The 11,636-nt window shown below is 40.5% G+C and overlaps 1 protein-coding gene across 1 annotated transcript in view; it reads left to right on the plus strand.

Moving 5' to 3' along the window:
• The window catches only part of LOC108796986 (probable phospholipid-transporting ATPase IM), a 209,310-nt gene that overhangs the window by 1,878 nt on the left and 195,796 nt on the right, over nt 1-11,636 (plus strand). Inside the window, exon 2 of the mRNA XM_018568555.1 lies at nt 8,627-8,685. Coding sequence (XP_018424057.1) covers nt 8,627-8,685 — 59 coding nt within the window. The remainder of the gene's footprint in view (nt 1-8,626; nt 8,686-11,636) is intronic.

Genomic DNA, 11,636 nt, shown 5'->3' on the forward strand with positions numbered 1-11,636 from the left:
GGGGGGGGGATAGGAGAGACATCAGGAGTCTAATAGCCCTCTGATGTCTCCATAAAGAGAACCTGTCCCCTCCACTTAGGGGTGTGATAGCAATAAAGTTAAGTGAAAAAAAATAAGAAAGTACAAAATTATAAAATAAATGATTATAAAAAAATTAAAACCAAGCCTGCCACCCCCGGCATCTGCATGGGAATGAAATGACGCTTGTAGAGCGTGTTACCGCAAATGTTGAAGAGAGAACAATAATTGTGGGTCCATAATCTAGTGTTAACTCTATATTTATGAGCAGTAAAGGCTTGTAAAGCGTTGTCTATGGACAATTTTGAGTACCATAGTTTTTCGCCACTGCATGGGTGCGTGCTAGGGATGCACCGATACTTTTCGAGTACCAATGCCGATACTTGGCATTTTCATGAGAACTACCAGGGTTGCAGCGGTTGCAGCTGGGACCGGGCTCTGGTGCTCCATCACTGGTCTGAAATCATTAGTCGATATTGTTTTAGAAAAACTGTCACATGACAATAAACAGAAATGTATTAATACTTGTAAGTACTTGGGCAAGTACCAGTACTTGTACTCACAAAACTGGTATTGGTGTATCCCTTTATTTATATTTATAAAAACAAAATCATACATTAAAACAGAGATGTACAAATCCCAGGAGCTCTGTGTGCTCCTTACAAATGTCAGCTGCCTCCTAACTTTTCAATTTTTCTCTGGTGTAGTCTTGGAGCTTGAAAAGTATCGGTACATGTACTTGTACCGAGTACTGTACTTGGTATACATGCATCCCTAGTATGTGCAATTGTAATGCTTGACATGGTGTTACTCCATCTTTTACATTTAAAAAAAAAAAGTGGTATTGTGTTTGTTGCACTAAAATTTATTTTGGTGTTTTTTTCCCTAAAAATATCAATTTGATAAACATTTGCACAATTTTCTATTAAAAAAATTCAGATTTTAGTACGTGTGTGCAAAAATTCAAAAGTTGTTCAGGTACTAAGGGGGTTAAAGACTTGAAGACGTTTCTAAGGACTTATTCTCCCTAGCAGGTCCTAACCTGGAACCAGTTATTGCCCTTCTGTCCATCTGCCAGTCCCTGGGGGTATGCTCCATGGATATGTCTAGGGATCCAGGATCCATCCTTACTGATCACTTTGTTATACAATTATTGGAACTTCTACTAGTAGACCTGCACTTCTGTGTTGGGGTGCAGATTTATTCCCAGGCACTCTTTTTCCCAGGAAAGAATGCTAAACCTCAGACTGAGAAACTGTCTGCTTTGAATCTAAGAAGATTTCCATTTGTTTCCCCCAAAAATCTACACATTATACAACCATTATACAACCTTATAACCCTACAATTATTACTTTTCATATTTTCATAATATTTTATATATAATTCATATTTCACTATGTATATTTTTAATTCCTTGATTTTCGTATGCAGTGTTGTATTGCTTTGTTAGTCCCTTACTCGTTACGCTCGTAAGTTATAAGAATCATGTATATATATGAGCATTGTTTTTAATATTCATAATTATGCAATAAATCTTTTATATGAACATCAATAAATTTATACGAATTATAACTATATGAGTACCCTCAAAAAAAACCCTGCACAACCTAGGTTGTATAATGTGTAGATTTTTGACTAAGTTTGGGGTGAGGCCTCTATTCACCTGGGGGAGTAATTTGGGAAGTGCCTGTTTTGGAATCATTTGTTTCCCCCAGATATTGAAGTCCAAGGCTAAACCTGGGATTCCATTTAACTTCTTCAAGACTTGAACTCCCAAAGCCTCCAAGTCCGCAGCCAAGTTTGCTTGGCAAAGTGGGGGGCATTTGTTGGCATTTGCTACCACCTTGTCCGAAATCATCTTAGACGCTTGGGTGATGGACATAGTGTCTGAGGGTTACAAGCTTGAATTTTAAGCTCTACCTCTGCAACGCTTTATGTTGTCCAACCTGCCAACATCCCCGCAGAGACTAACATACCTTCACACTACTCTGGCACAACTCCTCTCTCAGGAAGTCATAGCCATGGTACCAGAACAAGGTTTCAGGGTTTCTTCTCCAACCTGTCCACTGTCCCCAAAACATAAGGGGGCATTCAACTCATCATGGATCTGAAGGCTCTCAGTGCCTACATTTGAGTACACAATTCTCCATGGAATCTGTCAGATCAGTCATGTCCTCCCTCCATCTGGGGAACTATCTGGTCTTGGTGGACTTTAGAGATGAACACTTGCACATCCCCATACATTTGTTGCTTGGACAACCTTCTCCTGGAAGAATAGTTGCCTCATACCTTGTTTGCCAACATCTACTGAACTTTTCAAACTCTACAAAGTTTTGGTTGGGTCCTGAACCTTCAGAAATCAGCAATGGAACCTAATCACTTGTAGTATCTGGGTCTCCTTCTAGATACTGCTCAGTTTGGGTTCTTTCTACTGCAGGACAAACTCCTGACTCTCCACTCTCAGGTTCAGATTCTGCAGTTTAATTCAACCCTTCACTTTTGCATGAGGGTTCTAGAATTTGATGGTTGCCTCCTTCAAGGCTTTCCTGTATGTCCAATTCTACTCCAGACCTTTGCAACTAAACATTTTAGGGACAAATGCGCCCTAGACAACCATGTGCACCTGTTACCCAGGACCAGGTGGCTCTCAAATCTGCCCCTGGAATCAGGAAAGTTCTTCCTCATGTCTGTCTGGAAAATCCTTACAATGGACACCAGCCTGGCAGTCTAGGGTGGAGTCCTAGATACCTTTTCGGTTCAGGGAAATTGGTTGCTGGAAGAAAGCTCACCTCCCTATCAACATATGTACACAGCTAACTCTAACTTTTATCAGCTCCACTTCCCTGAACTCTCCATCTAGTACAAAATCACAGGGCGCAGCACAGTTTCCAGTAGCTGTCCATCTACTAGCTTGCAATAGGGAGAAGGAAGGAAGAAAAAGAGAGGAGCAGGGGAGTGTATTGCCTTGCTGTGCCTGTATGTTTTTAGAACATACCAGCACTCATCTTATTGCATTGGGATTCAGGTCTGGAGTATCGGTGGGACATAGATTATTATGTACATTTTTAGAGCTACACAAAGCTTACTAGCACACACAAGGGTGGCTTCATAGGACCCTGCAAGGTAAAGGATGCATCCTAAAACAGGATATCAGGGCCATTGCTCAGGGGAACAGCTGATTCTGCAGGAAACTAAAACTTTTAAACATTAATGAGCAGCATCTATTGTAAGTGATTTCATCAGCATTTGAAGTATCTTAAAACCTTTTGACTTTAATATCACTTGAAGATAAGGCTTCTGAAGATAAGCTTTCATTTTGTTCGCTATCCCTGGTGGTGAAGGGTGGACCAGGACAGATAGGAGGAAGGGAGGATGTGCATGCTGCTCTGCTGTTAGCATTTTGCTGTTATTTACAAATGTGGTTTAGTGCCTTTTAGATATGTTTTTTGTCTTATACATGGGTGTAATAAAGTCAATGGAAAACAGAGCTTCTGAAGCCTGGCATGTGTAGCCTAGTACTTTCTTGTATAATAATCAGCCATTATATAAATAATGCATGTGTTGTTAGGCTTAGTCTATGTATACATCAGCTTTCTGACAGCTCATGTAATGATTACTTTGGCTGGTACAGGCAACTGAAATGAGTGTATCTTGTAGTCTCTGCTCTCTTGCCTTACACTTAAAATTCTTGTAATGTAAAAGTTACTGATCCAGCTTTCCGAACACTAGAGTTGCCTTGCTCTTCCAGAACATTTGCTGTGAAGACAAAAGTGTTGTCAGAAGGTAGTGTGTGATCTGGTAGCTTTGCTACCAGATTACTTGGTGTATTTATTTTGTTACGTATTGCCCTTTATTAAGAGTGTGGAGTGTATTTTATACAAAGCCACCATTTGATTTAGCTGGCCAGAACCAATGCAAAATGTAAATATTTTTACAAGGATTTAACCTTCAGTCCCTGTTCACACCTAAAAGGTACGCATGACAAAACCCTGGCGAACGTGATAGTTGAGTGGTTAGGTTGAGATGGGATAGGCTTCCCTGAAGAGATGAGTCTTAAGGGATCGCCTAAAGGCAGTCTGAGTGGGAGACAGACAGACAGGTTGGGGTAGAGAGTTCCAGAGAATGGGAGAGACTTTAGTGAAGTCCTGGAAGCGAGCATGGGAGGAGTTGACGAGGGAGCTGGAAAGCGGAAGGTCTTTTGAAGAGCGGAGGGGATGGTTAGGGTGATACTTTGAGACAAGGTTAGAGATATAGTCGGGGGCAGAGTTGTGGATGGCTTTGTAAGTCATTGTTAATATTTTGAATTTTATCCTTTGGGCCATTGGAAGCCAGTGCAAAGATCGGCAGCGGGGGGTTGTAGACACTGAGCGGTTGGTTAGGTGAGTCTAGCAGCAGCATTCATGATAGACTGAAGGGAGGATAGCCTGTGTAGAGGTAAGCCAATGAGGAGGGAGTTGCAATAGTCAAGACAAGAGGTAACATAGACTTCAATGGAAATGCCTGGAAATGCATGACACAAGCAGTTTGCACATTTCTGTGCATGTTTTTGTGCTCGTTTGTCCATTCACCGCAGTGTATTTCAATCTTCTCACTTAAATGCGCGTCTTCTTGTGAGTGCGTCTGACGCCTAGGTATTAGCAGAGCCTTAAAGAAATTCATTGAGCGTTTTTGTACCTAAAATACCCAAATGACAACCTTATCCTTTCAGATTAAGAACTGTAACTATTGAAGGCATTCCTGTGTTCCTGGATCAAGGGGAGAAATGTAAATGTAATGCTTTGTATTTGGCAATCCTTCTTTCACAGAAGGTCATATAATGGTCTGCACCAGGATGAATATGGCTGAGTTCCCATGATTGAATCGAAGCATTCAATGGTCTACTCCATGTAAGCTGTGCTGTCGGTCAGAAGACTGTGCGGTTGTTAGGGCGAAGTCAACAGCTCTCCCCATATGGCTAGGCATTCTTTGAGCCTCCGCTCATTACCATGCAATGCTTCCAGATCCTTAGCCCTTTGTTAGGACAGTGTTTACTAGTTTACGACTGATAATATCTGTCAGCACCATACAGACTGGGTTAATTAGTTTAAAGATTAACCCCTGCTTTCATTTAATAGAAAAAATCAGTTTAGCAAGTAATATATAAGCAGCATTTTTTAAAATATTTTTTTTGTTATAGTAATGGGAACATGTAACAAATATAAAAAAGGTGTTGTCCGAATTAGGCTGCGAAGCGGAAATGCGCTTTAACTAACTATAATGAGAACTATCACTGGCAATGCAAGTGTAAAATTACCATTGTCCTGGCAAAGAATGCTTACTATATTGATAGTTGGGGCAAACAATATGTTTGTGTTATTATTCGAGAATTGAGCCTTAACATGAAGCTGTGCTTTGGGCACGCTAAGCAAATCAAGGTTTCTTCTTAAGTGAGAACAGTGTTATCCACTGAGAATGAGGTGTAGAAGCCTTAAACTCCAAGTTGATTCTTGTTTCAGCATAGGGCTGAGGACTGTCTTTCCACCCACATGTGATGGCACTTGCAAGCATCGGCACTGTCACATGGAAGGGCAGTGGATAACGTTCTACCAACACGTGGAAGTACTAGGTATATCTTTTTGTTCCTGGAGTCGAACCAAGCAGTGGGGTGGGGCTAGGGGATGGCAGGTGCTTTGAAGGGAAGGTAAATAGTAAATATAAGCAGCTGCAAGATCCAGCATTAAAGTAAACCTGTTAATTGCCCTGGATTGGCCAGATATTGCTGTTTATGAATAAGGTTTGCCAAGAGACATCATTAGATGGTCAGATCGTGCTTGTGGGCATATGGTACATTACTAGTACTGTCACATTTACTTTAAAGTGGATATGGCATGAAAACCCTAATCTAGAAAACCCAAAACATTAGAGGATATATGAGAACAAAATACTTATCATGAATCCTGGCTTTTGGCTGTTAAACATAGGTGCCAGTGGCATTGCTAAAGCTGGGTATACATGCTTTGAATTCTGAAGTGTGAGTGCCGACTGGCGGCACCTTTCCAACTGGCATCCCTCAATCAGCTGATTGAAGGAGCATATAGGAAAATTCTCAGCTAAACAGAGCGAGCAGCCAATAAGCTTTTTGCTGACAGCGGCCGGTGTAATACAGTGTAAACAGCAAGAAATTCCTTGATCAAAGCTCTTAAGCATTAATAGAGGAATCTGTTCTATTATCTTCGTTTAGCCTGCAGGTTGAACAAAGAAAATAAAAAGTTGTATACCCAACCAATGTCTCCTGTGAAAGCCAAGTACTCCGAATCCCAGGAGACGAAGCTACAAAACTCTGCAGGAGCAAACTTTCCCAGGATTTGGAATACTCTGCTGTCCCTGGAGGCATTACTATGGCTCGGTGACATCACTGACTCCTGCAGGAAACGGCTGCAAGCTAGGACCCAAGGTAAGTATTTTGTCCCCCTTTCTTCTGCTTTTTAGCTTTTTAGTTAGTGTTTTTTTATTTTGGCGGTGAAGGCCTTTTAGAAAAGCGGACTATGCATGAAAATGTAAGGTTAATTTTAAGGGTAATGAAATCCATAAAGTAGGTGCATCACAAGAGAGTATTTGTGATGAGAGTCAGAGGTCCTCATAAGCAAAGTTAAAGCTCTGAGTCATTACCAGATTCAATGTTAAGGGGGGCATAGGAGTCTAGCATTATGATTCGCTGTCTGAGAACCAGAGTTTTGAATTGTATTCTGTTGAATGCTTTTATATACTTCCACAGTCTTTCCATCAGTGAGAAATTGTACCAATCTCATTTCTTAGCCATGTCTTGTGTATTGTTCCTGTAAAATGTTTGGGAAATAGCAGTTTTGAAATGATTTACTGTGTAACTCTTTCCTTTTAGGAAATGTGCTTCTTTTCCAACATGATGATGAAATGCAGTTTGTTTAGGAGGGACAGCAATGACTGGATGAGATCATATGCTTAAATTCTGTTATAGGAGTTCAAATTTTTTTTTTTGTAGTGTAACCACTTCAGCGCCAATTCTTGTGCAAGATAGTCATTTGAAATTTAGATTTTTTTTTGTGATAAACAGGGCTTTCGAATTTCTGTTTGCATTCAGTTGCTTATTTAAAGGAGAACTATGAGGTGAGTGATTTTCACTCAACCTCATAGTTCGAGCCGACGTGTGACAATGAAACTGTCAAAGGTCGGCTCAATAGATCGGGAAGTGAGGGAACACATACTGTTGCTCGCCACACTTCTCGATCCTGTCCCTGCAGAGAGCCGTGGCTGTCACTCACGGCTCCCTGCAGGGATTCCCCCCTCTGATCCTCCAGCACTGACTGAAGGAAGAAACGGGGGAGGGGGTGGGTACAGCTGGCTCTGCCTCTAGATGGACAGAGCCAGCTGTTAATAACGCAGCTGGGTGGATCTCGACAGTAATGTCGGAATCCGTCCCGGCTGTGGTGGTAGCTCGCGGTATACTGAGCTTTGGGTCACGCGAAGGCGCTAGTTTATGACCTCCCGTGATCCTGAGGAGAACTAAAGGGAAAAACACTTACCCCATAGTTCTCCTTTAAGGAAAAAAACAGAAAAAAAACTGTAAACATTGGGGGACATTTATCAAATCAGTTACATGAAAAATCAATGCTAAACAGGAGAGTTGTGAGACAGATTTATTACAAGGTTACAGTATGAGTCATAAATTCCTTTCTCACCTGCTCTAAGGTAGCCCTGCCACAGAAGAAACCCTGACCACTTCTTAATTACTGTATGTAACTGTTTAAAGTGAAAAATCTGCTCCGTGTTTAGTAATAAATCTGTCTCAGATCTTTTGCAAAATGTCACACTTGGCTGCCCAGAATTCAGAGGCACAGATCTGTATGATCGATACAAATATGGTGAAGGTTTGGTGAATGTCACGTTCACTGCTTTATCAAAATGCCTCATACAGTGTTTGTTTTTCTTTCTTGTAATCCTGACAGTGCCTTTTGTATAAGACTTTCATTTTGATGGTCTCTTTCTAGCACTAAGATTTCACCACCATTTTCTTCCTTCTCAGCATTCTATACAGCATCTATTCTGGTATGTAATCTGCATTTCAAATATGAAAACTAATAACAGAGATTGAATACACAAAGTACATTTTTGTGCTGTTTTCATGGGTATAGTCCTAAACAGATTGTCCTTTTTAAATCAGAAAATAAGAAATACTTTTACAAATTTGTTTTCTTTATAAAGTCTACTTGTCCATTAAATTTGTCTTTGTGCACACACATGTGAATGACTTGATACAGAATACACACATTGCGGTTGCTTTGAATGCCTGTGGCATAGTTTCCAAACAAGGCCCAAAGAGGGGAATTTTATGTAATGTTAGAATGTTGTCCAGCTGTAATTTTTCAGCCTGTGTTAATCCACATTAGTTAAAAGACATTGGATCCACGCTGTGAAAGCTGCTTATAATTGCGCACAAGGTACAAAATCTTGGCGTAGGTTTATAAAAGCTGAAATGCCAATGCATTCCAACCTTCATATCAACTAGAAGCTATTGTCAATGAGCAGTGCGTCCATTAGTTATGTTTATTCTGAGCCTCAATGACAACTCCTAATAAAGTTTTTCTTTTTTTAGAAGAGGAACGTCGAGTCAAAGCTAACGACCGTGACTACAATGAAAAGTTTAATTATGCAGTAAGTATTCTTTACTGACCATATGTTTGCCTGATATATTTTGTAAACAGAGCTAACATGGTAATAATGAAATACGTAGCATAGTCGGTTACTGTTACAAAACGACATGCTTGCAAGCTGGTGTGTAATTTCTGTGTGCTTGGATTGATGTCCATTACAGTAGCAGGCCAGGCCTATGGAACGGGGCACTGCAGACATCATTGACACTGGCTTAGAGGAAAACTGACAGGGGTCAGACTGGGTTTTTGAAGCTGTACAGTTGCTGCGTCCTGATGAGCCTCTATACTCTTAGTGAATGTTGTCTGCGGGTGGTTCGTAGTCATGTAATTGCCCCTTTTCCCAGGGCATACCTGTAATTTGTCTTCAGGCTCTCTTCAGACGTCTGAGAGAAGCAGTGATCCAATTACACAAGATGGAAATAAGATTCTTGGGGACATCTGTATACAAATGGTTGCACCCAGTTTGCAAGGAAGCAAAGTTGTTTGTTTTTGCATGTTTTAACGTTATAGCTGGCTATACATTAGGTAAATGGGAAAGTTATATTAATAACATTAAGTTAGCAAAAATATTTTCTTTATTACATTATTAATGTGGAATTTTTCTAAGGGTCATTCATCACTCAATTTTTTTTTTCTTTTTGTTTTCTTTATTGGACTTCATACACTGAAATGCCAATTTCTGTTTAATTGTGCTTTGGTCTCCAGGAATCTTAGTAGGAATCAGGGCTCATGTGCTCATATAGAGCTCAGTATTAATGAGAATTAGTACCATTTCATAATGCCGGGATCCATGTTTTAAATCCCACTCAGACTCTGTTTACCAGTCTCCTCTCTAAAATGCCAGTCTTGGTGGTCCCATGGCTCTCATAACTACAGACCACTTCTCAGTAATCCCATAATGAATAATAACTCTGAGCATGGAAGAGGTGTACTTTCACAGTGGGCACAGTTTTATTATGTCAATACCAGCAGCACCTTATGCCTGCTCAGCCTCTGCCGCACTTTATATTATACCATTTTTTTGTGGGGGGTTTTTGTATGCTACAGTTAATTCACAACATTAACATGAGTTTTTAAAATATCACTACCTTCTGGCTGGTAGGGTTTTATGTGATATAAAACAGACGAGAAAATGCAGCCATTTCAAGTTAAGATACACCACCAACTTTATAGAAATAGAGAATCGCAGTGGTAAAATAACTACATACCTTCTTGCTAAGAAGCGCTTACCTGACTTCGCTGACCAATGAGTGCTTGCAAGTTGAAGCAAATTTCAAAATCCATAGCGCAGGACTGCTCTGGACGGCAGTACGGGGTTCAGATAGCACACCTGTGGCGGTGAAGGGGAAGGACCTTCGCCGAAAGGTAAGTATGGGGGGTTGGTGGAGTGGGAAATTGAGCTTATACTTTAAAGACTGGAACATAGGTTTTCATTGCTGTCCAATTGGGGAGATTGTTCTCTTAATATTTCTTAAGGCTGTTATGTCCATTGCAATTGAGGGAGACACAACATTTTACAGTTGTTAACAGCACAGAGGTGATATCTTCCAATGGTGCCTATTCCAAATTTGGTGACAGCTGCCAAAGTTGGGATTTCTTTCACTTTGAGGCCATAGAAGTGAAGTTGAAAGAATTCTCCCCAGTCTGTGAAAAAAGCAATAGGTTTTGTCTGGAATTCTTCTTTAATGATGGTGACTGCATAAGCATTAAATTGAGCTATAGCGCATAATCTCTTGAGACTAGGTCCTGTAATGCTGGGAACTGTTGGCTGTTGCCAGGTCATTCAATAATTAAATTCACTTGAGCATTTACTGTAGATGTGTATCCTTATGATTCTCTGTCATATACAGCTGGTAGTACTTTTCTCTGGAGCCATGTATTATAAACCAAATGGTTATTAATAATACATTTTCAGTGTTCTGTGCAATTACATTTTGAAATTCTCTGTGATACTGTTCAGTATTCACAGGTGTACTGAGCCATGTTCATTATATGCAGATGTACATGAGCTCAGATCACAACCTACAGATAAAACAAGAATTAGAATTATGGCATTTTAGTAAAACATCAACCACAACTTTTTTTAGTAGTTTTAGTGTGCCGAAGGGTTTGATCCCCTGTCAGGTTTTTATTGTATGTCTGTGGCCTGTCATTGTATTGTACAGCGCAGCAGATCGCAGATGTCTCACAGAAGAATTCATAAGACTAATTGGTCCCATTCACAAGTGTATATGGAGCCTAAAAAAGGAAACAATTGTTTCATTGCACTAATGCTTCATGAATAATTGCACAAGCCACCAATAAGATTGTAGTGGGTAATAGGCTTCTGCAATTTCCTCAACAATTGGCAAATCGTATTGTCTTCTTTAAAATCTGCTGATTTAATGGGAAGCCAAAGATAGTGAAATACTTTCTGGGCTTGTTCCCACCATGTCTCGACCAGATCCTTACCAGAACAGTTTTTGTCCGCACCTGAAATGCATTCCAATGTATTCCTGTGGTATTTCTGGGCTCTGCTCAAACCAGTGCAGTCCGTCCCGCTGTGGGGAAAAACAATGCTTCATGCACTATTTCTTCTGGTCTGGAATGCACCAATATGCATGTAAACGCATCAAGAACGCACTGGACTGCACCTGAAAGCCCATTTTAAGCGTAAAAAAACTGTACGGGAACGTGTCATAAATGCATTGCACTGCGTTTCCAGATCTGGTGTAAACAAGCCCTCTAAGTAAGGTATTTACTTTTTTAAATGTACATGTCTGGATACCTTTACATACCTCTGGCTCCAGATTGTAAAACATGCTTATTACTCCTCTGGCAGTTACTTTCTCTTGTAGTATCTTTTTTACCTTACTAACTCAACTGCTTTCTGTCTACCGGGCGTTAAAAAATGGCCAGACGGGAGCCTTCTAGGTGCGGGTGGGCGTCTTAAAACGTCCTTCCCTGCCCCCC

This window comes from Nanorana parkeri, unplaced genomic scaffold, assembly GCF_000935625.1.
Source record: "Nanorana parkeri isolate BGI_ZX_2015 unplaced genomic scaffold, ASM93562v1 scaffold1207, whole genome shotgun sequence".
NCBI lineage: Eukaryota > Metazoa > Chordata > Amphibia > Anura > Dicroglossidae > Nanorana > Nanorana parkeri.